Consider the following 27538-nt stretch of genomic DNA (forward strand, 5'->3'; position numbering starts at 1 on the left):
GAATGGGTGCTGGCTGCAGAAACCTGTGATCCTTACTGCCCAGGTCCCCAGTGCAGCAAAGCCCCTAAGCTCACACTGAAATCTAAAACCAAAACAGAGCCTCATTGATTTCAGAGGGACTTGAGCACATACTTGAGAGCTTTGCAGTGCAACAACAGATTCCTCCCCCACTTCAAAGTCCAGTGTGTGTTTTAGGGCTTTGCTGAACACCAGGGGCCTCCACCAGCAGAGACATCAGCAGATTGCTCAGAAAAGGTCACTGGGCAGGGGTTAAAAGCTCTTTGCAAACACCAGAAGCTCCATGTCGGTGGTGAAACAAGGGCCAGGAAGGTCCTGGAGGCAGGTGAGCCCCTCACCCCCCCTGCCTGAGCTGCAGGCAAAGCCTCCCTACCACAGGCAGATAAACAGCTGCCCTTTATCTGCAGCCACACCACAACCGCTTCCTCCTGGATTACTTAACCTAACCATTAGAAATTAATTAAATGCTTCTGCGGTGAGATAACAACAGGAAACGGCAGCTCCCAGCAGTACTTCTCCCTGGAGGATGGTGGCTCACAGCCCTTTGCTGTAAGGGCTGAGATTTAAAGCCACCAGGTGATGTTTGCTTCTGCCTCGGGACAGCATGGCCACAGCACCAGCTCCAGCCTGGCAGCCAGGATCCATCCATGAGCAGGGGAAGAGTGGCCTGGAAAGGCAGGCTGGAGAGAGGGGGGAGGTGCTCCTGGCACTCCCTAAGCACCCCCTAAATTCCTGCTTACTTGACTTTTGCTGCCTGTGGGATGTCTCGCAGCTCCTCGTGCAGGCGGAGGACTTTGGGATATTTCTTTTCAACGATGGTGATGAGATAGTGCAGAAGAGTGATGTTCCTAGGAGAGAGGAGCAGTGAGGTCAGTGTGGTGCCATCATGGGGAGTCGAGAGCTCCGTCAAATACCCTGGTTAAATCCCAACCCTGATAATGAACTCTTTGGGGATTTCTGCAAGGATGCTGCTCACTGCCTGCCTAGGAACATAGGATGGGTCTGTCCCATGCACAGCTGCAGTGCAGAGCAGCTTGAGCCCTGCAGGTCCAGAGGAAGGAATCAGGGGAGGTGACCTGAGCATCACTGCTCCAGTTCTCTGTTGTTTTTACTGATGGATAAGACCAGGCAGCTTTGAGACCTGACCCAGCTCCTCTAGCTCTGTGCACGGAGCTCACAGCAGGGATGAATGAATCAGGCGATGCTGCAGCAGCTTGGAGGGGGCTGTAGAGGGGCTTCCAGTGGAGAGGAATCCCTAGGACCCCTCCTCTGGCCACTGTGCTACTGCTCAGTGGCTCCTGGCTTCTCAAAGCTGGGGGAAAAAGAACTTGGAAGATGATCTTCCCAATCAGCTTGGCTGCCAGCCAGGAAGGAAAGTCCCCATCGTTCCCTGGGCTGATCTGCAGCTCTGCTTCCTTCTAAACCTCTCCTGCTCCAAAAACGGATGTTTGCATCATCAGATGTGCCTGAAGGGGGGGAAGGGGGTGGTGGCAAGGAGTGAACCGCCCTCCCCTTCCCTCCCCTCCTCCCCGGGGCGATGCTAATGTCCCCTCTATTCCCACGGCTGCGGATGCTACTGAGGAGGAGGAGAGCTGGGGCTGCTCACTTGTCAATGCTGGACTTGGTGTCGGCGATCTTGTTGAGGCTGGAGATCTTAAACCCGAAGGCGTTGCCCCTCTGGCCTTTGTTCATGTAGTTCCCGAAGGCCAAGACCACCTCCAGGAGCTGCTGGAGGCTGCTGCTCTGCAGCACTGCCCTGGAGCCAGCACGGATGGCTGAAAGCAGAGAGGTGGGGAACATTACCCCCTGGGCTGGCAGCACACCCAGTAAGCAACCCCTTAAATGCCCCCATGGCCCAGGAGTGGCCTCCATCCCCCTCCCTTCCCATGGAACACTGCAACCTCCATGGGGAGGATGCTCTTCCTATGACCACTCCCCAGGCAGGTCCAGTCACTTGCCTTCCACCTTGGGTTTGACTTCTGCAACTCTCTCTGCAAACTTCTTCTTGAAGTAGAGGGACTGCAGCCTTTGCTGATAATGGTTTATCCTGAAGGGGGGGAGAAAAAAAAAAAAAAAAAAAAAAAAGTTCAGGTTGAGCTTTGGTTGCCCCAGGCAGAGCTCAGTTGCTCTGCTGCTCACAGCTGTGCTTGCAAAGCTTGCTTGAGCCACGGCGATTAAAAAATAATGACAGCATTTATCCCTGAAACTATGTCGGGATGGGAAAAAACGACAACTGAAGCTACAGCTGTTCTGGGGTGGATCCAGGTGGGCTCTTAAGCACATGCTTAAACCTATGCTTATCTCAGCAGGTTCAACAAGTGCATTTTTACACCCTTTTGCTATGGACAAACAGTTCATTTGCAACCACTCCTTTAGCAAAGATGCAGATGAGGTCAGGGCTCCCAGTGGCTTTGTAAAGAACAGTGGTGGGGGGCAGGCACACCAGCTACCAACACTAACAAACCAGACCTTCAGATCCTCAGCATGATGGCTGGGGCTGGAAATCCACCAACATAGCCCAATCCATCCTTTTCCTGGGCAAGTTAGGAACAGCTCTGCTCATGTCAGTTGTATTTAAGCTAAACAAGATCTCACTTGTAGGCAAATGGGGAGTCTGAGTTGAGTCATTTGGACCAAGGACCCATGGGAGATGTGCTCCCAGACAAGGCCATGAGCTACACTGTCACTGTGCTAATCAGAGCTGACAAAGACATCACACTCAGTTACAAACCATAGGGCAAATTAAAAAGCCCTGCTGGAAATCAAGGAAAATATCTGCACATTAGCAAGTTGTGCTTTCCAAAAGATGAAGGCACAGGAGCAACACTTGGACAAGAGACTGTGAAGAAGGAAGGTGACCTGCAGTAGGAAAGCTAATTTTGAGCATCTTCCAGCCCTCAGGGCTCAAGTCTGAACCTCACAGCTCTGTCCTCCCTGTCTTTGCCACTCAGCAACTACACGGCACGTCGCCTCGGTGTTCGTCGGCGCCTTCCTCTGGGAGGACAGAAGTGTTTCTATTTTTGATCTCTCGGCACCACCTCAGACTGTAAAACCCCCTGACTCTGCAAACAAGTGATTTGCTTGACGTTCAGCTAAGAAATTCAAGGAGCTCAACTGGATTGAAAATAAGGAGCTGCAAGATTTTAAACCAGCACCTCTGGAGGATGTGCATGCAAAAGATAAGGTTGTTCGTCCCTGAGGACTTCTAAGCCTTAAATGATTGCTACCAGGAGAGGGAAGAAATGACATTTCCTTTCTGTCTCATATATTCTCAGGAGCCCCAGGGACGAGTCATTCTTGGAGGTGAGGAGTGGGACTCATCTACACAGCAGGGCACAATTTCCATGCATCAGTCTTGAGTGTTGATTAGCATCAGTTTGTGTGAAGGGGAAAGGAGCATCGCCACAGCATTCAAACAACACATCCCACCCGGGCCATGATACAGATGATGCCATCTTTCCCAGAGCTGTGCCAGACTGAGATTTTCTCCCCCAGCCGTGAGGGGAAATGTGTCAGGACATGAAAAGGGAAACCAACTTCCCATCCCTCCCTCGTGCTCCATCTTGCTGCTGCGTGTCAGGGATGCATGACCTTGGTTTTAGGAGCACAGCCTCACAAGCAGTTCTTATGGGTGGGAGCACCTCCTGCTTATTTGGCCCACTCATTTCTTGATACAAAATCAGTTAAGCAGGGCTTATTTCCCAACCAGACTCCATGAAACAGCCACTTTGTGATCAGCCTGTGAAGGCACTGGACAAAAATAGTGTCCCCTGGGCCACCAACCTGCTCATTTCGAAGAGGAACCGGTCTGCCTTGGCCATGCGGTCCAGCTCGTGCTTATGCTCTTCCAGCAGGTCAATGTCACCCTTTTCAGGAACAAACTTCAGGAGCTAAACAAGGGAAAGCACATTGGTGGACAGGAGGTCCACGCATAGTTTTTCAGGAGCAAAATGGTGACTTATTTGCTTGAATCCACTACCTTGTCAGTACGACAGTGACTCCAAGGCACCTATGAAACAAGTGTTACTGCTGTCCCTGTGACCTCCTTGCTATTATCCCATCACATCAGTGTCCCTTAGATCTACCCTGCCACCACTCAGGTTTTACAGCAGATTTATTATGTCTCCTTCAAGGGGGTTTTAGCATCAGCTCTGCCAGAGCTGATCTGAGGATCTCTAATTTGCTGCAACTCTGCCTATTTGCAGATGCAAATTCTGTGCAATTAAGCCTCCCAGGTCTCTTGCTGAAAGGGCAATGACCAGGGCTGCTTTAAGGACAGGTGGCTAAAATGCTTCCAAAGGGATTCAGAATTGGGTGAAAAATGGGATTCCCTTTTTGAGGACTGCACAAATACTGAACAAGCTTTCAAAAATAAAACCCCACTGACCATGAACTTCAAGTCACAGCCACAAAACAGGCAACTTGCTCAGCCTTGGGGTCCCAGAATAGACCTGGGTCCAGTCATGGGACATGGAACCCATGCTGCTCCTAGCTCTGATGCTCCAACCAAGCTGCTTCCTTGCTGCTCCAGCCCACCTGGGTGGTTTTTTCAACGTGTGCTTGGTAAATAATTTGGAGCCTCGCTTCTCAAATTCACAGTTTGGCCCTAAGCACTTTACACAGTGCAAGGTCTCAGCATGAGGCACCCAGAGAGGAGCACAAGACATGTTGCCCACCTGCTCCAACATATCTTTCGGGAGGTCCTCCTGCTCATCCATCGTCAAAATCGCTCGTTTGATCTCCTCGTTTGAGAGTTTCAGCCTAGGAGGTAAAGGGGAAGGAGAATTATTCCCAGACCAGCAATCAAGCAAGGTTCAGGAGCATTTCCTTATACACCCATGCAACATGAACAGCAGCAGCACGACAAGTAACACTTTACAGCCCGTTGTGAAGAAGGATGTGTGAGAAACATGGTGGGAATGTGCTCTGTCAAGGCACAGAACAGAGCTGCAAACAGGGTCAAACCCTCCCTCTCCCTGCATCAAAGCTGTTTTCCTATTTTACAGTATTTTACAAGTTGCTTAAGTGGTGTATTATGTATATATTAAAAATAGGTATAGACTCAAAGAATGGTTGGGATTGGAAGGGACCTTCAAGATCATCTAATGCCAAACCCACTGCATGGGAAGGGACATCTCCCACTAGACCAGGCTACTCACAGCCACAAATACAGTGGTATATATGAATATCAACCCCCCCATCATATGTAACCCTGAGCCAGAGCAACACTGCTCCTGCAGTGCCAGCATCCCTAAAGACCATGGGGACAGTGGGGGTCACACTCCCTGTCAGCAGCACAATCCAGCCTGAGCTCTGGGGTGCAGCTCAGCACCATTCCTGAACCCACTGCAACAATTTGGCAAATTTCTTCTGCTTTTCTTGGATTTCAACATTGCCTCTGCCATTCCTCCCTTCTCTTGCAAAAAAGAGAAAGAAATAAAAAATCTGGGGAAGCGGATGCTCAGCATCCCAGGAAACTCTTTTTTTTTTTTTTTTTTTTTTTTTTTGAGGGGTGGGGATTCACTGTTCTTTGAAGTGTAAATGGCTAGAAAACAGCCCCTCCCTGCCTCTCCACCTTTTTCTTCCTCTACTTCACATAACAGGAATTGAAGACGTTGCCTCAAATCGGAGATGTCTATAACCACAGACCATCATGTCACAGCAAGCAAAAAGAGGTTGGTCTTCCCTGGCAGTGGTTTATTTGACAGCAGCCTGTACTGAGTCAAGAGAGATAGAAAGCAAGGCTTCTACAGTTTAACACATCCACAGCATTCCCTGTGACCACTCCCTGCGAGGGCTTTGATTGCAAAACCACACATTTTTTCTTCATGTTTTTGCATTGCGGTCGATATAATCTCAATGCAAAAGAGGGAAAGCCCAGAAACTCCAGCAGCTCCATTTGCCAACATCCTATCCCTTGCCCAACATGAAGTGGTAGTTAAAGCCATTGCAGTAGATACAGTTTGAAAAATCAATTTAAAACAAAATCACTTGTTATTGCAAGCAGGGAAAAGTCACACAGTTGGCAAGACCCATCTGTGGGCTCTGAGAACACCCAGAGCCCCAGCCTTGGTGCCTGGTGCTGCCAAGGGATGTTCACACACTGGATGTGGCTCAAAGGAGTGAGCTGAAAACCAGAAACACACCTGACGGTGGGATGTGAGATCTTGCAAGTCAAGCTGATTAGCAGATGAAAAAGAAGATTACGAGCTGATTTGATCACTCTAGGTAATTAAACGAGGAAGGTATTTTTCATCCTGGCATCTCTTCAGGAAAGGAAAATGTGGAGCTGGTTTTTGGAAGCTAAAGCAGGAAGGGTGCTGGTCTCTAAGCCAGGGCTTGGTTTGGAGTGGAAACTTTTGCTCCAGATCTGAAGTGAAGGATTAGCTTTATTAAAGTTGGTGGGCTTTGCAAGCCTGAGAAGTAAGTTAGCTCCTTATGAGCCCACGTTTCTCACCCCATACCCACTCCTGTCTCCTCTCCTGATGGAGGTTTCTTAAATGAGGATTTAGTTAAAATCTCACCTCAGCCAGGGGAGGAAACTCAAAGATTGTGCTGAGCAGCACCCAGGACCATTGGTAGAGTCATCATACAAGAAGCAAAGCCAGAATCTGTGGAAAATGTCACAACTGATACTTGCACTGAGAGCAGTGCCCAGGATGGACATGACCTGAGGTGGGATCCAAAGCTTCAGGACTCCTTTTATACCCAAGCAATGACATAAGAGATGAGACCACCAACACAGGTCACACTGGTGCCTACCCTGGTGAAATGCAGAGACTAGATGGGTTTGGACATTTGAGAGATCCCTGGGAAGCAAAAAAGCCCCTGGGAGAGCAGGGGCAGGTAGGAAGCTACTCCTTATCCAAAGCCAAAGCAAATACCTAACGCACACACTTTCCACCGTGACCATCTCCAGAAGGGTGGGTGAAAGATGAGGGTGACTTTTGTAAGCCCTGCTCATTAAAAGCAAAGTCTAGAATACTAAAAGAAAAAGAGAAAAAAAAAGGAGGCTGTAAAAAAACTTTTCTCAGGAACCATCAAAACCCAGGGCCAAGAACAAGAGCCTGCCCCGGCATCGGCAGAGAGCAAGCCCGGGGCGCCAGAAGAAAAAAGCTTCTCAGACGACTCGATGGGAAAGGGGCCAGTGAAAGCTAGAAGCTTATCTATAACCACAATAATTATCATTGTTGGCAGCAGCTGCTGAACGAGAGCTGTCTGAGAGGAACGGGGTCACAGGACTTGCTGTCACAGGGATTTAAAGCCAGCAGCCCAGCGATGCGAGGTGACAGCTCGCCAGCCTGACAAGCGCGGGGCTGCCTAGCTTTGTAGAGTCCCATGGAGGAGGTAATAAGTGTGAAGGGGTGGGAAAAAAAAACAAAACAACAAAAAAAGTGAATTCCACCAGGAAAGGGATGTGGCCTTCTTGAAAAGCCACATTCATCTGAGAAAAAAAATGCTGAAACGAGACATTCACCACCAGCACAGGCAGAAGGCGATGGAGCACGGGCGGGATTTGCCTCGTGCAGAAAGCAGCGCTAAAAATATACACACAAGTACCCAGGGAGCAAAAGCAAGGGCATGGTGGTTCAGTGAGGAGGACCTGATAATGTAGTGACATTGGCAAAGCATTCTCCAGCAAACCAGAAGGGGAGGGGAATAAAGAAAAAAAGAGAAAAAGTGTTAAAAATATTCTTGTGCTGCATTACAAGCTGGAGGAAAATCCAGTGATCTCACTGCGCAGTAATTTCTCCCAGAGCAAGGGAAGCAGGCAAAAAAATAAATCTACAGGGAGAGATAAAGTATCTTGCTGGCTGTAATCTTTCCACGCTGCAAACCAGACAATGCCTGGTGAGCTTACAAATGTCTGGGCTAAATAAGGGGCCAAGCTTGCAGGTCCTTTCACGTGTGAAAGTCTGCTTGTTCCTGGGGTGGCCACGGGAGTGAGGCTGGGGAGCAGCAGCTTGGCTGCAGCAAGACCAGGTTAAGCTGAGCCCTTGGCAACCCCAGGACCAAGGACCCAGGGCTAATGCTGGGCTTATTATGGGCAACTAGGATGGGCAGAGATGACAAGGTTTTGCCAAGGTCACACTGAGTCTGGCCAGACTTGAGCCTACAGGGGTTGTTGGGAGCTGGCGGGATGCTTGGGCTTTGTCCTGACACTGCCCTTTCTTTTAGGGATCAGGAGTAAAATGCCCAAAGGGATTTTGGGGAGAGAAACCCAACCGCGGTCCTTTGCAGAAATGGGGGAAGGGGCAGATTTGGCTGCTGCTGTGGTGCTGAAAAGAGGTTTCTCAGCCCACCTATTCCCAAGACCACCATGGGACAAACCCCAAAGCACCTCCCTAGGAGCCAATGGTCCCTGGGAAATGCCTGAGAAAAAGCTCTATGAGAGGCCTGGGGACCACCCTGCGAGGCAGGTCTGATCCTGCTTCTCCCCTAGGAATGACCCAAAGGGGAGGGCAGAAAGGCAGTGGCTCTGCATTGCCCTTTTTGGGGGATTAATTACTGGCAGCTCGTTCCCAGACATCACTTCCTTGGAAGAGAAGGGTTTGCTGGTGAGATGAAATCAAGACCTTTACTCAGTGAGAGGTGCAAGACACCTTTGATGTTAAGTGCTTGGGTAGCTCCTCTTCCCAGTGAAGGGGCTATCTGTGTACTTAATTTCCAACTCTACACTTCTGGCTGAATTACCCCAACCCCCCCCTGACTCTGCTCAGCCCAAGCCAGGGCTCCAAAAGCCATTGCTTTACTTGCTAATTGCTGGCTGCCACAAACACACTCATTCGCCTGCTGCTTTAAACTCTGCTTTCATCATCATCATCATCCTTTTTATTTGGATTGCTAGGAAGTACAAAAATCCCCAGAAGCAACCCAGAGCAGAAACAGCTATAAACACAGCAGTTTTACCATGCAGCACACGGCTCACTGCACTCAGTGCTCCTGCTACCCACGGGGCTGCAGACCAGCTCTGTCAGAGCTTGAAGAAGCACCAGGGATGTGAATTATTCACCCAGAGGATTTTTTTTTTTTACAGGCACCAGACTCTGAATGCTTTCTAGGGAAGAAAAGTAACTGGGCTTCCCAGGTGAGGCTCCACCAAGCAATGGTCCAAGAAAACAGAATTTGTGTGCCACTGTTGCAAGCCCAACCTGCCAGTGCTGCTGCTCCATCCCAGCTAGTCCTGGGTGGCACACAAGCTTCTGTACTTCCAGAGAGTAGAGTGATTATTTTTGAGTGGAGATGTATTTTACTGCTGTTGGGATTTTTTTTTTAATCTTTTTTTTTTCTGGGTGAGTCAGAAACAAGGGGCATTTTCTGCTGCAGTTTGGGGTTTGTTGTGTTTTGGTATTTTTTTCCAAGTAGCTACACTGATGGTTGAACCTTTCAGACCACTGCAGTCTGGCTTCTCCCTTCTCAGAGTCACTCTCCTTGCTATAGTTTATCTTGCAAAAAAAAACAAACCCCTTTTTATCCTCTTGGCAGCAAGCCGGGGATGGGATTTAATTGCTGGTAGCAGTACTAAGCCCAGCTGGCAAGGGGCACACAGAAGGCTGTCAAGCCGGTGGGGCTGGGCAGCTGAAGATGGGGATGTTCCCTTCCCAAAATCCAGAAGTGGCTCAAGACACCCCCTCGGGCAGCCAGACCCTGCTGAATGGTGCTGCAGCTCCCTGCACCCTGCAGACACCCCGTGCTTTCCCCAGACTAACAGAGACCCTCTTCACCCCCCACCAAAGAGCAAACGGAGAAAGACCACGAGGTGAAATCTACCCCTCTCCCACACCCTATAAAGGGTCGTGGGGTTCTCCAGCCTCTCTGGGGCTTTCCAGGGACACTGAATTGCTACATACCCAGTTAATGGCATCTCCCCCCCCTGTGCTGTAAGCCCAGTGTAAAGCTATAGCCGGGTTCAGGTGTCACTGGCTCTGCTCCTGTGCTGGCTCCTGTCATTAAACCCCTCCCTGGGGATGAAGATCACCCCAGCCCAGAGCAGGGTATCAAGCATCCCCCTCACACACTCCCTGGAGGGCCAGAAGGCATTAACCATACCTGGAGAGGAGGATATTGCAATTCTGAGCTCTCCGTCCATCTATGACTGAAAGTTCCTTGACTTTATGCCGGGAACTCAAGGTGTCATCGATTGCATCTTCCTTCTGCAAAGGGGAAAAAAAAAAAAAAAAAAGCCTGGAGAAAAGCCATGGAGAAGCAAAGACATTTATTACTCTCAGCACATAGCAGCATGATACACAGTGGACCCTCATTAATCAGGAGTGTCACCACGGGTTAGGAGTAAAACCCATCGCCTGCAACTGAAACACAGTGAGTCGTTTCATAAACCAGAGCTGGCTTTGAAGCCACTGGTCTGAAACGTAAATATTTTCTCAGACAGGGAAGATTTAAGAATCTGCAAACACACAGGCGCTGCTGAATAAATAAAGCTGGGCTTTCTTAGCATACATATTTGTGATACTTCATTAAATCCTCGCATGAAATATTTCATTACGGGCTGCTGCACACACTCAGCATCACTCTTCTTCTTCACCCTCACTCCAAACATCTGCAGTCACCCTTCACGCATCAATCCTCCCCAGCAAGCCAACCAGTCCAAGCCACCAGACTTGCAAACACAACCTGCAGCATTTGCTGCTCTTTAAGGGAAATTCTTCCCAAAAGAAGGGCTTGGAAAGCAGGAAGCAGGGTGGCATAAGCAGTTACATCTCTCAAGCAGCAGAAATACCTTCCCTCCAAAGGAGTAACAATACACCCAAGTGTGGCTGCAGGCAAATGGGCAGAACAGCAATTTTGCAGGGTTACCCAAGGGGTTCATGTTGGCCCTGGTATTATTTTACCATATCACATGTAAGGTTAATCAATTAAAAGCCAGCTACTCAATCCTCCTGGAAGGAACACAACCTTGGAGCTGCAAGGTCCTGTGCCCTACAGATCTGCACTAAATATCTGCCAGCCTTAGGAGACCTGGCACACAGCCACAGAGGAGACATAATAATTCCAATTTTTTCACACTTTTTCTTGTTGAAAAAAAACCCAAAACAAACAGCTATGAGAAGTGGGAAGCTGCCAGGACAAAGTGGCATAGAGCAAAGGCGGTGGCAGGTGGAAGCAGGTGAGCCTCAAGTCACCTACCACCAGCTGCCCCTCTTGTGGGCCTTGAGAGCTTCAACCATATGTATGAGGTTTTTTTATTTCCATGTTCTGAAAAACAAAAATGCTCGAGAGTAGGAGCATCTTTGTGCTGAGATGCATCTGCAAATTCAACCCCTGGATTCAGGGGTTGGCTTCAACATCTGACCAGACAGCAGAGAGGGCAGCTTACCCTGGCATCAACTTGCAAGTTGCTCCTTCTGCTGATTTTTGTACCTCTCTGAGGTACTCCCCACTTTCCTGTTAAGCCCCCCACAGCACTGTACATGTCCCTCCCATACCTCCAGCCCCACATTTTCCCTTCCCTTGCCTCTGGCTGGGCTCCAGCAGATGCTGGCTTACCTGTCTGGAGTTACCGTTCACAAAGAAGTCCTACAGCCATAGCAGAAGCATGGAAAAAGGCAGTAAAAACACATGCAGTTCAGTGATCTCAGCAAAACCAAAAGGAACTGAAGCACAGTCAAGGGGGAGGGGGCAACACTCGGCAGCACTCGAGGGTCTGCCAGCCCTGAAAGAGGTGGGATGAACACGAAAATGTGGTAGGGATTTAAAGGATGTGCAGAAGGCTGATGGGAATGGATGAGGCCAAGGTGATGGTGTGCAAGGAAGCCAGGAGAGGACATGGGAGGAGGTGGGAGGATGGTGGCCAAGCCCTGCCACCATGCCCAAAGGCACAGCACTGCTCAGCCCATCATGCAAGGGAAGAAAACTGATGGATTTTGTGAATCTGAGGGATTGAAATGCCAGGAAAAACAAGGCTTTCAAGTGGAAACAGCAAGAGGCTCCTCCTGGAGCAAATCTGGCCGCAGCAAAACTTTACCATGTGCCATGGCAACGTTTTTCCCTTGATTCCTCCTCTGACAGGGACAACCCCCTCATCTCCAGGGCTCAGCAGCCTGGCCAAATGCCACCCTGAAACCGTGCTGGCACTGTGCTCCCCAGAAGACCTGGTTGTCCTGCCAGATTCCCCACATCAGACTGGAAGCATGCATGGCAAAGCCATCACCACACACATGCACACACACACACACAGAGTTTTCCTTCCTTGTTCTTTTCTTATTTATTTAAATTTTTTGTGATTGGTTCAAGAGATCATCCAGCAGCTCCATGATGGGGAAGGAGGTGTAAAAGGTGCACAAATGGTTGGGTTTAATTTTTTTTTTAGTAAAAAGAGAAACAAGCAGGAGAGGTGGGTGGGTCCACACACAGATGGTTAACAAGGGTGCTTCCCTCCAGCCTCTCTGTGCCAAGGTGGCCAATGGGACAAGTGCCTCGTTTCTTGGTCATCTCCAAACACAGCCCATCACTGCTGACCTTCTAAAGGAAACCTTTCAACACAAGTTTCTGCCTGTCAGTCAGCCCAGGATCCACACATAGCTCTGGCAAAAGGATGGGGGAGAGCTCCATTAGATGCCACCAAACACCCAGTGCTGGGGGACCACCATTCACTAGGGTGAACTGTGCTGGCTGCAAGACCTAAAAAACACCACATGGGTCTTTCCTTGAGCCTGCAGAAACATTACAGCCAAGAAGCAGAACAAGATGTGCCAGGAGGCAAAGAAACACCAGCCAAGAAAAGCAGGGACTGACTCTACAGCAGAGGGATGGGCACCCATGGGGTGTGGTACCAGCACCCTGGCATGATGCTGAGCAGCTCCATGATGCTGCATTGCACCCATCTGTGTAGAAATGTGTCAAAAAGCTGCCACGGCCATCCCCAGGAGCAGAGTTTTGGCTATGCCACCATGCCAGGGACTTGGCAAGGAAAGAAGGACCTGCAGACCCTGAATAAAGACACCCGGTCTGCCACTGCTGCACTTCAGGGAGGTAAGATGAAAAACTGTGTGATTTAGATGGGCATGAGGCTGTTGTAAAGGCAGAATTAACTTTGTGGATCAGTGAAGGTTGTAAAGAATCAGTGGTTCATAAAGCAACCTCTTCCCAGCAGGCTCCTGCATGGGACAGGCACAAAGAACAACCACAAGCAGCGGTGGGTACCTTCTGGTTCATTTAACTGGTCCTTAATAAGGAAGCCCTCTCTCTAACTGGATTTAACTGGTCCTTAATAAGGAAGCCCTCCCTCTAACTGGATGCTCAGACCTGCCCCATGATGCTCAGACTTGCTGCAGGAGAGGGAAGGACACAGGGGTCCTCTTGCAGTCTCCTGCCTCAGGAGAGGGAGGGTTAACCTTGCATTGAGGTCAAGGCTTGCTGCAAACCCCCTCCTTCTCTGCCTCCAACCAGCCTCCTCCCTGCCCCTTTCCCTCACATGCACAGTGCCTGGTCCCTGCTGCTGTAAACAGGAGGAGCTTTAAATCTGCTGTCATCATCCCCACAAACGTTCCCCACCCCTGTTGTCCCTGTCCCCTGTGCAGGTCACTGAGGTCTGCACAGAGGAGCTGGAAGCTTTTCTTCTTTAGTCCTTTTTTGGGAAATGAATTCTCTCCCAGCTCACTGCTAAGCCCCTGGTTTAACAGAATGTGTTTTTCCCACTTGGCCCTGGCCCTTCTACATCACTTACAGCTGTGGGACCTGCCAGGACTGCCCTGGCTGTGTCACTGCCACTTATCAGCATCAGGCCCAGCCTCTTCCCCTTGCAAGCTCTCAAAACATCTCTGCCAGAGTCCTGATGGCCCTAAATTTGCTTTTCTCCATCACCATGTGCAAGTTCTTAAGCAGCCACCTACAGACCTGACAGGTCCTCATGCCACAGGCTGAAAAACAGAGCTCCTGTTGGTTTTTCTGCTATAACTTGCAAGATTGGTGAATGCTAGTACTACCTAGAGCTGTGAGGCTGAGCCCTTCTCTGGGGACAGGGACATCTGCAGAGCCTTGGCAGGAAGGATGGGAAGGATATGGATTCCCTGACAGCTCAAGGGAAGCACCTGTGTCTCACTCAGCACAGGGTAAGGATGCTCCCAGGCTGAGCCCCAGGAAGCCCAGAGCACTCCTGTCCTCCCTGTGTAGAAAGGACCTTCCCCGAGAGGTGATGAGCTCCCTGTATAGCCAGCCTGTAATGTGGGAAAAGCATTTAAAGAGATGCTTAAAATTAAGTACATCATTAAGTCCTGGGTCTGCACACTGCTTAGGTATTCCCAGGCACTGTGGCAATAAAATTAAGCAATTCCAATCAACAGCAGCCCTGCACCAGCTGCTTGGGGGTGGGCTGAGAGGTCTCTGCACCATGTACAGCCCTGCATCCTGCTCCCAAACCCTGCTGGGCTGCTGGCCACAGTGAGGTACCACCCAGCCATGCCATTTCAGAGCCTTGGTTTGTTTGGAGCATCCCCTGATGTCCTCCTTTGTGTCTGAGGGTAAGACATGGCATCACCAAAGAAGTGAGTTTTGGCTGAAGGCTCAAGACAGGGAACAGGGAGGAAAAATCTCTGCTTCTCCTTCCTGTGCTTGCTCAGAACAGAGCTGAAAACCACCCACTGCAGGTTCTGAAGGCATTATTGGTTCATTGTGCTGCCCAAAAGGGACTGGCCATTTTCATGGAGCTCCCCCAGCCCTGCACCACGTGGGAAGTGCCCTGTCTTGTGCCTGTGGTACCTCAAGGAGCATCTCTAACCTCACATGTTAGTGGGGCCATGGCAGCTGTCTGCAGCACTGGGACAGAGCCCTCTCCCCAGGCTGGGACTGCAAGCAGAGACAACCTGGGCACTTGCAGGTGGGAAATCCCCTACCCTCAGGTCAGGGGCATGTGTCTCACCACTTGATTCACCCCATCTGGTGCTACCATGAAGCCTGGATGAACCACAGAGAACTCATGGGTCCTGCTTCCAAGGGTGGCTCCAGCCCCAGCAGCATCTCACAGGTGAGCTTGTACCTCCCCTTTCCCAATCTCCTTTCTAGAAGCTCTCTCATCATTTTCTGTCAGTGTCACCCCTCTCTCTGGCTCCCTGTTGGTCCTCATCCCATTTGGAGTGAAAGCCTCTGTCATAATGCTCCTTTTTGCAGCATCTCCCCCTTCTTCCTCGCCCTGAACCTAACCAGCCACTTTACCCAGCAGGACCTCAGCCTAACCAAATTGTTTTTAAATTCCTGCCTGGCAATAATCTACAGCACATCAGGTGATTCACAGACTTGGGCAGGGAAGCCAGAGGACAAACCCTGCTGCTGACACACTAGCCTTCTATTCTTGCTTCTCTTCCATTTTCATCTTGTCTGCAGACATGCCCTTCAGCAGGCATGAGTCAAGCTCCAAAAATACTGGAGGAAAGAGCCAGCACTGTCATCACCTATGCCCAAAACACACTGGGGCAGCACTTATGTCTGGTGGGTTATTCTTGATATTTGCCCTGCTCTAATCCACCCTGATCTGTCCCTCAATTAGCCTCTGGAAGAGATTAAATCCTCATGTTGCCTAAGGAGTTTTGGGTCCATTCCTCCTTGCCATCCTCTTTCTGCCTGAGCCTGGTGAGAGCAGGACAACCCATCCTTTCCCTCCAGCCAGGCAACCAGATGTTCAGCAGGTGAACATGACTTTTTCAGCCTCTACCTTTGCTTTTTCTCCTGCCTTTTTAAAAAACTTAACTGCTTTTGCCCATCGTGATCCTGCCCAGGGTTAAACAAGTATCTAATTTTCTTGGTGTGCTTTGATGCCTTCCAAACTGGGGCCATGTTGCTTGAGCAGGAGATGAAAAAGCAGAGACTTTTGCCTGCAGTGTCATTATTTTGGTTTGGGACTTGCTTTTTTGTTCAAAGCTCACATTTTTGCTCTGGTCTCACTACAAAAATAAAAGAGATCCACCCATGGTAGATGTGGGCAAAACTTAGTCCTTCTTGGCCAGAGAGGGATAGAAATTTTCCACCCAACATGGAGACACAAAGCAGGCGCTGTTAGGAGCGATCCAAAAATATTACCCAACCGTGGCCACATCTGGGGGCTATTTTCATACGTTCCCTCTCTCTTTCTTTGGGGTTTTTTTGGGTGATCCATCTTCATGACACGTGTGGTCAGGTGCGTGGGTGAAATCAGGGCTGAGATGAGGCAGAGGCTGAGTTGTGAACGGCCACTTCAGTGCAAAGGCATCAGGGTTGAGGATAAAGCAGATGGAGCTGCTCTGCCAGACATGGTGTTGGTATATGAAATAATGATGGGAGATGTCTTGTGAGGCCACCAGTGAAACCCTGAGATCTCATAACCTTGGTGCCTTGCCCAGATCACCGTGTGTGACCCCCAGGCCAGCTCTTACCTGCTGTCTTTGGTAGGCAGAGAACGTCCTTTCCAGGTCTTCAAGGTCCAGGATTTTGAATACTTTTGAGTCATCTATATCGGTCCACACGGTGCCTGCCAACTTGTTCTGCAAGACAGCAGGAACATTGCAGCTTGGAGGTTCCCTGCCCACCTGCTTCTACATCACCAGGTGACTGTTCAGCACCTCAGGTTTCATAGAATCACAGAATGGTTTGGGTTGGAAGGGACTTTAAAGATCCAACACCCCTGATTGTGTAGGGGCACCTCCCACTAGATCAGGTTGCACAAGGCTTCATCCAACCTGACCCCCAACACTTCCTGGGAGAGGGAAGGCACAACCTCCCCAGGCAACCTATTCCAGTGTCTTACTACCCTCATGGTGAAGAATTTCTCCCTCATATCTAACCTAAATCTCCCCTCTTTCAGTTTAAAACCATTACCCCTTGTCCTGCCACTATCCTCCCTGGTGAAAAGCCCCTCCCCAAAGTTTCTCCTTCCAAATTATTACCCAGCTTACCTCTGGCAGCTTGGACCAGTTGAAGGACTTGAGGGCATTCGTTGGCTGTGGGATGCTCTTCTTCTTCAGGGTCAAGCCCAGAGGTGCTCCAGGGGGAGGCAAAATCCCATCCAGAGGAGGGGGGCCAGGAGGTGGTGGGGGACCACCTGGAGGGGGTGGTGGTGGGGGAGGCGGTGGGGGACATCCCCCTGGGGGTGGTGGTGGGGGTGGTGGAGGAGGAAGAAGGGATCCTGGAGCTGGAGAAGGTAAAGGGCCACCAGGAGCTCCTGGTGGCAAGGGAGGTCCTCCAGGGCCAGCAGCACAGATTGCTCTCTGGGAGAGAAAGAGAAGGAGGGACTGGTCATACGGAGCTGGAGACATCAGCCAAGAAACACCCCCATGCTGAATTTTAATTTTTTTTTTTTTTTTTTTTTGCTAAATTTTAACCAGCCCAGGAAGCACCCAAAAACTTCAGCACTCCTTTCAGCACTCCTGAGGTCCATCGCAGTTGGAAAGGCAAATTCATGCTGTCACCAGGGAGCAGACATCTTGGTGGCCCACTCAACAGGCACCTCTCAGCCCCTTGAGAACTCCAGAGAGAGCCTCCAGAAATCCTCCCAAAGTGTTTGCAGGGGGTTGGGACTGGGCCACAGGGAAGAGGAGGTTGAGGGCCTCACCCTGCTCATCTCATGGAGCTGTGCTGTGAGATCTGCCACCTGCTGCTTGACCTGCTTGTGCTCACTGGACTCCTTCTCCAGCTTCTCCTTCATTTTGTTCAGTGTCTGCATCATTTCTTCCTTCTCCTGGGCCTTGGCATCGCACTCTCGCTCCTTCTTCTCCAGCTTCTGCTGAAGCTCAGTGTGCTCTGAAACAGCCCCAGAAGACCACTTTTGGGTCACAAACACTCCCTTTTGGCAAACAGCAGCACCTAGGAGAATAACCCCCAGGCTGCCCAGTTCAGAGAAGAGAGTGTGTGCTGTGCCTTAATGCCAGGGCCATGAAAAAATAAACATTTTCTTTGCCCACCTCCCTTGTGAGCCCCACAGTATGACACGGTCTCAGCCACTCAGTAAAGCCTGAAGGGCCCCTCCAGCTCAATACAGGCGTATGGGATCTGTTCAGCTCACCAGCAGCACTAAGATTAAACACTGTACAACCATCACTCACCTTTTCGCATTTTTTCTGCTTGCTCTTTCCACTGTTTCACTTCATTTTCATTGACTAACCTGACAGGAGGAGACACAGAGCACGTGAGACAACCTTACTGCAGTAAACTAGCAAGGTACAGGATTGAGGAAGCCGGGGCAGCAAGATTTAAGGCTCCCAAACTGGTATTTCTAACATCCCCTCCTCTGCCTCCCCCCCATCTGGGTCCTGCAGTCTGGGATGCAGCTCTGTCTTGACAGCTCCAGGGACAATGGCTTGAACAACCCAGGAGCAAAAACATCACCAGGGGACAGTGATGAATAAGGAAGAGTGACTGCAGCTGTCAGGGGGAATATCTGGCTAAGGACACAGAGGCTGAGCTGAATTCACCTGCACTTCATGCTTAAGAGATCCAAGAGATGCCAGCCTGGCAGGGACAGCATCCATTCCCCTCCCTCTCACCCACTGGAGCAGGAGGCAGACAAGCCACGGTGGCCCATGCTGGTGCTGCTCAGAAAGGAGGTCCCAGCACTTACATTCGGACAACATTCTTAATATTGAAGTTTTCCAGGGGAGTGGCATCAGGGTCCTGCCCTTTGTCACTCTGGATGACGATCTGCTGCACGATCCTGTCGAGCAGCAGCCAGTACTGGACAGTGTTGCCACTTCTTTTATCTGGAGGGGAAGGAAGGGAGAGAGTGAGGAGAGCAGCAGGGAGGAGAGGTCAGGATTCCAAGATTCCATCAGCTGTGGGTTTCCTTGCCTCCCCCAGGACTCACAAGGCATTTGGAGACAGTGGTGCAGGATAGACATAAAGTGCGGGTACGCCTCGGTGTGTGTCAGCCTCTTCCTCGTCAGCTCGAACATCTGAGTTGCACTTTTGGTGTCAATGTGGACCTGTGGACATGAACAAAGCCAGGTCAGGCCATCAGACTGGCCATGGCACTGTCTGTGTCCCCAGTCTCACCCCCACCCCATGCCTGAGGGACCGATGAGCCCCACAGCCCTGCAAACAGCTTTGGTCAGAGGAGGAAAAGATGAATCAAGCTGTAAGGATGGAGCCCTACAGCAAAGCAGGGCAGCAGGAGACAGATTTCCAACCTCTAAATTTTATAAAAAAACCCCTGCACTTTGTCCCAGGCCACATAGGAGCTGTTAAGAGGAACTGTGACACTGAGTGCCAGCATCTCCATCAGCATCTCCATACTCACCAGCTCAAATCTTTTGGCAAATTCCAGTTCATCTTCATTTCTAAGCATTTCAAAAAAATCTAAGTGCCTGAGGAAAGACAGGGGGAAAAAAAGACTGTTAAAAGGAGAAACAAATGTGACAATCAATAAATTGCAAACAGCCAGTCTAGCAGCAGCCCAGAGACAAGCAGGACTCGAAACATCATCAACTGGGTCTTCAGACTTGAGCTCCCAGTTATTACAGCCTGCCCAAAGAGCCTTTTGGGACAAGAAGAGGAGAAGGCTGGCAGCATCCCCCAGACCCCTCAGTGGCACATACTTCCCAGTTCAACCCTATCTTAGAGCCCAGCAAAACCACGCTGGGGTTTTCCCCTTCTTTGGCAACAGTAAAGAATTTCCTTGAGAAGGGTGAGTCTAGACCTACATATTTTCCCCAAAGGTGAAGTCCAGGAACCAGAAAGCAAGAGCACGAGGCAAGAGCTAAAATAACCAGTGGACTGGTGGCCACTACTCACCGGTCAAGAGTTGAATTTTCATGCTCTCTTAGTTTATCAATGACTGGCTGGATGCCAAGCATGAGAAATTCATATCTCAGATGGAGTCTGAAATCCAGGCTTTCCTGCAAGGGACAGTTGTGGGGTCAAGACAGCAAGGTGAACATCCCCACAGAGCTTCAACCATCCCAAAGCCACCAAGATACCTCCCTCCCCAAGAACCCTGTCACTCACCACGCCAGCCCCCTGGCTCAGGACTGCGTTGATGAAGGACATGATGGCTGTCTTGAGGCTCACTTCATCTCGATACCTTCCCGTGCTCTTATCCAGGTCATTGATTAGTGTCTGCCAAACACAAAATATCAAGTAAATGCCCCAGTGCTGCACAAACAGCCAGGGGACACAGGCAAAAACAGCTCGTGATGCTCCTACAGCCCCTGTAGCAACCTGTAGCTGGTGACAGAGCATCAGTCACTGCCTGACGTAGTGCAGCCCACCCCAGAACCACACAGAAGCACAGAATGTTTGGGGTTGGAAAGGACCTTGAAAGATATCAAGTCCAACCCCATTGCCAGAGCAGATTCACCCAGTGTAGGTCACACAGGAACATATCCAGGTGGGTTTTGAATGTCTCCAGAGGAAACTCCACAACCTCACTGGGCAGCCTGTGCCAATGCTGTCACCCTCATGGTGAAAAAGCTTTTTCTTATGTTTATATGGACCATCCTACACTCCAGCTTGCACCCATTGCCCTTTGTCCTGTCCTTGGTCACCACTGAGCCTGGCTCCATCCTCCTCAGACCCCGCTGTGGCTAACATCAGTCCATCCAGATGTGCTACAGCCATACAGAGATGCCACCCCAGCCACCCTGCACAAGAAATCCCCTTTTCCTGGGGCTAAGATGCTGCCTTAAATAACTATTTCTTCGCTCATTGCTCAGCTGCAGACCTCATCACATACAGTTCTGTGGCAATTCCCAGAGTATCAAAGTTGCAAGTGGCCATCAGGAATAACCTGCAAGTGGCATTTAGACATCCAGGAGGAGGAAGGGACAAGGCTGATGAATTTTGGGAGCCAAGGAGGGTCGAGTCCCACCTACCTGAAAACGAGTCCTTTCGCTGGCGTATTTCTGGTAGTGCAGCATGGCCTCCAGTACCTTCTTGTGGCCACCAGGAACCAGGCACACAGCGCCCATGATTTCCAGCACTGCCACCTTTGTCTTAATATTCTCCGTGCTCAGACTCTGAGCGATTACATTAATACTCTCTGAATGGGCCAGAACGTGAGCCCGGCCCAGGGAGTTGTTCATGAGTGCTTTTATACAGCCAATGAGGGAGGTGTGTATCCGAGACTCTGCTGTCTCATAGTCCATGCTTTTGAGAAAGTTCAGAATACAAGACAAGCCATCCAGGTCGATGAACCGGGTTACAAACCTGTCAGAAAGAAGGTTTTTAGCTTTTAAACACAATGCTGAAAGACCCTTTTACCCTTATTGTCTGTTGTTGCAAGCCCCCTGCCTTCTTACAGATTTTCTCCTGGACTTTTGGATAGCAGAAAGCATCCCAAAGACAGGGATGGGGGTAGCAAAAAGCAGTTTAATTGGTGCTCAGAAGTGTAGGCAACCAAGCATCATTTGCACAAAGCTGTTCCAGGCTAGGGCATTTGGAAGAGGACCAGCTAACCCAGCCATCAGCACAAGCCCCAGGGTGGAAGTTAGGAGTTTGCAGTCACACTGTTGCAAAACCTTCCCAGGACTGGAAAAAGATCCCAAGCCCTGGAGTCACCTCCTCATCAGCTGAGCCCATGAGACCCATCAGACATTCTGCCTCCTGCTTCTTCTCCTGCCCCACCATCCATTCACATCCTTCTCCTCCCTTAGGCACATCTGACCAACTTTAGGGATTTCTGATTTTCATGATGACTTATAAGGCTGCTAAACAGAAAGCAGACAGCAGACACCCAGCAGTGCCCCAGGCAGATTCACGAGAGCAGGCAGACAGAACTCTGCACACTGCTCAGGCATTTTAGGACCTCCCTGCCCAATGCTATCCAGGCTGGGTGTATTCTGGTTTGGCAAAAGGCATAGGCTAGGAAGGGAAATGAGCCAAGAACATCCCAGCATTGGGATGATTTTAATTTGAAACAAGCCATGCTGATGGGCAGCAACAAAAGGGCTAATTGCAGGCTTGGGGAAAACTGATTGCTCTCCTTCAAAGCCTGTTCTTCTTCCAGACAAAGTCAATAGGAAATTTGATGTTCACTTCCCTAGTAGCAAAAGCAGGTCCAGCAGGTAAGATTTTCTATAGAGCCTGCTGCATTCCTCTGACTTCCAGTGAGACAGGCTCACAAATCATGTTTAAAGACTTTGTTAAAAGTTTCATGATTTGGTACTGCTCCCAAGACACTGTGGGGAGCCAGCACCCAAGAGGTCCAGCTTTCAAAAAAATGTTGTGCTCACCCTCAATCCTGGGATTTTCTTACCAACTACCATCACCAGAACCATTGCAAAAGAGAAATGGGAGAGGGAAATGTATTTGCAAGCAACAGCAATGTGCTTCTTCCACGGGCAGAACAGGTCATCCATTTCTTAATGAAACATTTTCCCATCAGAAATTGTTGACCCCAGATACCTTAAAGGTTTTGCAGATATGTGTATGCAGAATCCAGAGAAACCAAAGTTAGGAAAAATTGCAGACATTCAGCAGAAGCCCCACCCTTTCTTTATCCTCCCCATCAAAACCTCCTAGCAACAGTTTTTGATTATAAAAGCCTGAAGATTCATGTGATTTTATTCCTTTAAAAAGAGAAAGAGAAATTGAAGTTGGAACAAAGGGCCTGGTTGACCAACAAGAATTATTATTTTTTTGAAATTCAATTTTTATGTTCTATTCCAATGAGAACAAAAACAAATTGGAAAAAAGAAAAGTCTCCTGGTTTGCCTGAACACATTTGAAGGTCCTGGTGGGCTAAAAGGAAAAGGAATAAAATGACAAGAGGTGAACTGAAAAAAGCAAGTGGTGTTTCAGGGCTCCTTGACTCCCTTGTCCTATGCAGCCCCAATTTATATTTCTATTTAGTATCTGGCTCCCCCAAAGAACTCAAACCCCAAACCATGACCACAGGAATAAATAATATATTAAAATATATTAGTATGATATTATATATAATAAATAAAGCCAGGAAAGAGAAGGGAATTGCCTCATTGGTTTTGTCCGCAGTGCAGTCTTCAAACTTTCAATAGTTTTATTCCTCTCCTCCTCATCTTCTTTTTCCAAGGCGATCAGTGATTTCCTCTGTGGAAGGAGAAAGGCAGATGGGAGATGGGAGGTTTCCCTGTGAAACACCTGCCTGAGGAGTGGGAGTCCTTGCTGCCTGCCATGCCAAGCTGTGGGGATAGAGCTGAGACCCTAAACCAGCTTGGGGAGTTAAAGAAGTTCAGATCCTCAGGGCAATCACAAGGCTTGGGAAAAGGAGCAGTGAGGAAAAACCCTCCAGCATCTGTAAGGAGATGGCCTTGACTGAGAAAACCAGTGTTCTCTTCCCTAAACCAGTCCTCAGCCCCCAGCAAGCCCTGGCAAGACATTGATCTTCACTGCCCTGAGACACCTGGGACAGTTGGATCACCATCTGGAGAGGACACAATCAGCATTTGTCCTGCATGATCATAAAGTTCCAGAGCTGACACCTTGCAGGTAGGAGTGGTGCCACCTGGAATGGCTGTCCAGCCAAGCCCATAGTGGAGGATGCTCTGGATGTACACAGCCCCCAACCCCCCAGGAAATACACCCTGTAAAAGGAAGAGGTAAATAAGAGTTTCACAGCATCCCATAGAGGATGTGTCTGACTGAAGCCTGCTTAGGTGACATCTGGGGGATGAGAACCCCAAAGTGCTTCCAAGGCTTGAGGTGGCTGCAAAGATGCTGTGGGCTAAGCCAGTGGTCACTGGGGGCCCACAGAGGAAAGGTGCCAGTTTGGGAAAGGGGAGAAGGAGGAATCCTTCAGCTTTGCCTGTGTCCTTACATGTGCCCCTGCAGAGGAGGTGGGGGACTCAGGGGACACCCCTGGAGGGGACAGGATGCTGCAGCCAGGCTCAGGGTCAGCCAGGGTGGGTCCTCCAAATGTCTTTGCTTTCCAGCTGTACCTACTGGATGGTCTAATGGGTGATATCCTTAAATCCTGACATCAGGGGTTACTCAGCTGCTGGGACAAATGGCAAACCACCTGCCAACTCCAAACTGTTAAGAAGCCCACAGACCCAAAAGGCTGAAAACAGCCAGGTCATCTCTTGGTGGCTACACTTGTCACCCATCAGACATAACCCTGGCCATGTGGCAGACTGTCCCCACAGCACTGCTGCCCCATATCAGCTTCACAAGCACCCAAGTGCTGGGGAAATACTTACAGCAGCCATTGAATTCAGCTGATCAATATAAAACTCCGGCCAGCTGGTGGCTCCTTTATTTTCTTCCTGGTCCTGAGGGGGGAGAAAAAAGTGAAATAAAGACAATGGGTGAGTAGGAATAGTGTTAACATCCCCTGAGATTCATGACCAATCACTTCTGAAGTACCCTTGAGGTCTCACATTACTCTATATCAATTTAGGCCTGATTCCCTACATTCTGAGCTCACCACTGAGTACTGCAGCTATGGGAACATTACCTGATTTATGGAACTAGCACATTTTATAGATGAACTACATTATATCACCCACCTCTGACCAAACTCTGCCCCAGTGATACTGCATCAGCCTTGGGGTTATCAGGGTCAGAGAAACCACACTGAGATTTTACATCCAGATTTCTCTTGTACTATAACACGTACAAGATGTACGAGAGCATCTATAGTGCTCTTGATGAATGTGATTTGGAGGGAAAAAAATGTGTGCTGTAGGCAATGAAGAGTGAATAAATGTGACATGAGACTCTTGGAGTCATGACTCCAGGCACAACAGACAATTCCTCTGGGGTTTCATTAGTTGTTAGGAGAGAACACACACCTGGGAACATCCCCCATTAAAGGATGTCATCCCTTGGGCCATCAGCTATGACACAGCCTCATGTGGTCATCCCAGACTAAGTGCTTGAAACCATTCCCCTCCCCATCCTATTACTCCATGCCCTTATAAAAAGTCCCTCTCCAGCTCTCCTGTAGCCCCTTCAGGAACTGGAAAGCTGCTCTAAGGTTTCTGTCAGTCACAGTCTTCAGATCACAGCTCAGCTCACTGCACAGCTTTGCTCCTCCCTAACTTCAGGAGATGTTTGCAAAACTGATCCTACACTGAAATTGCCTGCAATGGTGGGAGCTGGACAAGTTCCTCCTCTGCTCCCATGTCTGTGCATGCAGACAGCTCCCAGTCCCCTGGCTGATTTCTGCAAGCCCAAGAAGCAGGGTGTCAAATATTTACTGCAGTTCAGGAGGGATACATGGGGAATATTCGTGCATCCAAACTTCCCAAGCTGCAGCTTGCCAAGATGAGAACACATGGAGTCAGTGACCAGTGATTTGGATGGGATCCAGTTCCCCCATGGGCAACACAATCCAGCCCTGCAGACTTGACCCTTCATTGTGTCTGGCTCCAGGATGGGGACAAAAGAAGTTTGGGAACAACAAGGGACCTGACAAACCCTTGGGCATCTTCTGTGACAAGCTGAGTGCCAAGAGAAGTTGCTTGTCCATCCCTGTGGCCAACTCCAACCCTCTCTAAGGAATAATCCAGCCTGGCAATAACCAGGTCACCCCAAGCAGGTCTCCATGCCACCTGCCTGTGCCCTCAGGCAGGCTGCCCACTGACACATACACATCCACAAGCCTCACTTTTAAAAAAATCTTTTATGGCTCTGGTCAAATTTAAAGCAAATAAACTAACTTGCTTGAGCAACATGGCTGCATTCAGCCCTCCCTTCCCTCTGCTTTAATAATTTGGGTTGTTCTCCCCTCCTTCTCCTGCTAAGAACCAAGGTTATGAATGAAACACTTGCCCTCTCATTTCGTTTTGTTTCTCCCCAAGCAGGAATCACCAGAGAGAAGAATTTTTCTGAGATGTTAGAAAACAACAACAAAAAAGCTGTCCTATCCATGCCAGTGCCAAACATAATAAACCTGAGGAAGGTCCCACCACCTGCCTCTGCATGGATGAAGCACCATTCATATTCATTCTCTGACAATTAGTTTTTGTCAGCAACAAATAAAACCATCCCCTTCCTGAGCAAGCAGTGCTTAAAAAGTGGGAAATGCTCATTTGCTGACTGTGTGCAACACCCAGCCCGAGGGAGAGAGAAAGGGATGCCTTTGTTCTTCTGACAGCCAGGAAAAATGGGATGCACTGGTTTCTCTCCACTTTCCTCTCTCCAGAAAACCTGCCACCAGGAAAGGCAAGAAGGTGGAGGAGCACCATCCTCTCTCCATCCCCTGGCAAGCAGATTCGATGAAGCAATCCTCCCCAAATAACCCATCCTGCTGCATTTCTGGCCACATCTGGGACCATGTAGAGGGACTATCACCTGGCAGCATTGAGACTGGCCACAGGAAGCTATGGCCAGGGAGGTGATGGAAGAAACCCAATGCCTTCCCAAAAGGCTGGGAAGAGAACATCCATTTGCAGCTGTCTGGTCAGTCAGAGCTTTCCACTGCTGGACTGTACAGAGAAACAGAGAAACACCTGCTGTGCCTGAGGAATCCCAGCAGCTGGCATATCCACTCACACACAGTCAGCTGAAAGACATTCAGGTTGTGGGGAAGATGCTCAGGAGCACAGAGAAAGCGTCATGGGGCTTGAGAAACTGGGGTGTAATTTATACATCTGATGAGTCAAATGGGAAGGCACGAATCTATACCACCAGTTCTGGCAGAGCTGAAGGAAGGTCTTCTGCTTCTCCTGAGCAGGGTGGGGAAAGTAAACAGCCATATTTTGTGAAGTATTTGTCACTCCAAGGAAACACACATTGTTTCTGCAACCAGTGGGTTAGAGCTGTTGGGTTTTACCCAGGTGGAACCACCAGCCCCCAGGAGCAAGGTGGGAGCAGGACATAGGGGAACTGCCCATAGGGGATATGGGGATATGAGGTCAAGCTGCTCCCTCTGGCAGGTTCAAGCTGCAGAGCTTGGCTTGCATTATTTTCCTACAACCAAGTGGCAGTTTCTTGGTGCTTAGCCCTACTCAGTGTCACCCAGCCATCCTGCTGGATGCCCCCGCAGTTCTTCAGTGGTCCCAAGCAGTGGGGTGAAGCTAAGGCACCCTCCCACTTGGTGACAAACCTGTCTGGCACAGGCAGTCAGGTCTTCCTGCTTTCTCAGATCTCATCACACCCTTTCCTAAAGGACACTGCCATCTGCTTCTGTGTCTGAAGGCACTCTCAGGAGAACACATACATGTGGTGATGGCTCTGAAGAAGAAGGAAGGGATGCTGGGGATGCCTGCCAACCCACCCTTCCAAGCCATCCTACACTCAACCTACACAGGAAGGTTCTGCACAAGCCCTGCAGACAAAGACTGATTTTTTCCCAGTTTTTTTGCCTCCCTTTAGAGGCTGGAACAAAAGTGGTGCCCCACTGGAGCCAGGGCACCTACATGTGACTTGAACATGGCCCAGAAAGGGACTGGCTCCTGTCACTCACCTCCTGGAGACATCACTGGAGGTTATCCCCAACACCCCGGAGTGCCATCATCACCTCCTACAAGCAGCATTCCTCTCAGCAGTGACACCCGATGGGAAGGGGGCTGAGGTCCCCACCACTGCACCTCATCAAGAAGCACCCAGCTGGGAGATTTGGGCAGAGAGTGAGACCCGTGCTGAGGAATGGGGCAGGAAGGCAGCGAGGTGGGCTCATCCC

The 27538-nt window shown here is 49.7% G+C and overlaps 1 protein-coding gene across 2 annotated transcripts in view; it reads right to left on the reverse strand.

The window, feature by feature from the left end:
• The window catches only part of DAAM1 (dishevelled associated activator of morphogenesis 1), a 97053-nt gene that overhangs the window by 10188 nt on the left and 59327 nt on the right, over window positions 1-27538 (reverse strand). For both annotated transcript variants that reach the window (XM_030452115.1, XM_030452116.1), the window contains 18 exons: window positions 24111-24182; window positions 22907-23001; window positions 20808-21141; window positions 19942-20052; window positions 19729-19832; window positions 19235-19301; window positions 18803-18920; window positions 18560-18698; window positions 18045-18103; window positions 17555-17742; window positions 16899-17210; window positions 16380-16487; window positions 10069-10172; window positions 4695-4779; window positions 3802-3908; window positions 1977-2065; window positions 1625-1793; window positions 759-866 (listed from right to left, as the gene is read on the reverse strand). In XM_030452115.1, the coding sequence (XP_030307975.1) occupies window positions 759-866; window positions 1625-1793; window positions 1977-2065; window positions 3802-3908; window positions 4695-4779; window positions 10069-10172; window positions 16380-16487; window positions 16899-17210; window positions 17555-17742; window positions 18045-18103; window positions 18560-18698; window positions 18803-18920; window positions 19235-19301; window positions 19729-19832; window positions 19942-20052; window positions 20808-21141; window positions 22907-23001; window positions 24111-24182 (2369 nt within the window). The remainder of the gene's footprint in view (window positions 1-758; window positions 867-1624; window positions 1794-1976; window positions 2066-3801; window positions 3909-4694; window positions 4780-10068; window positions 10173-16379; window positions 16488-16898; window positions 17211-17554; window positions 17743-18044; window positions 18104-18559; window positions 18699-18802; window positions 18921-19234; window positions 19302-19728; window positions 19833-19941; window positions 20053-20807; window positions 21142-22906; window positions 23002-24110; window positions 24183-27538) is intronic.

This window comes from Calypte anna, chromosome 5A, assembly GCF_003957555.1.
Source record: "Calypte anna isolate BGI_N300 chromosome 5A, bCalAnn1_v1.p, whole genome shotgun sequence".
NCBI classification, from domain to species: Eukaryota; Metazoa; Chordata; class Aves; order Apodiformes; family Trochilidae; genus Calypte; species Calypte anna.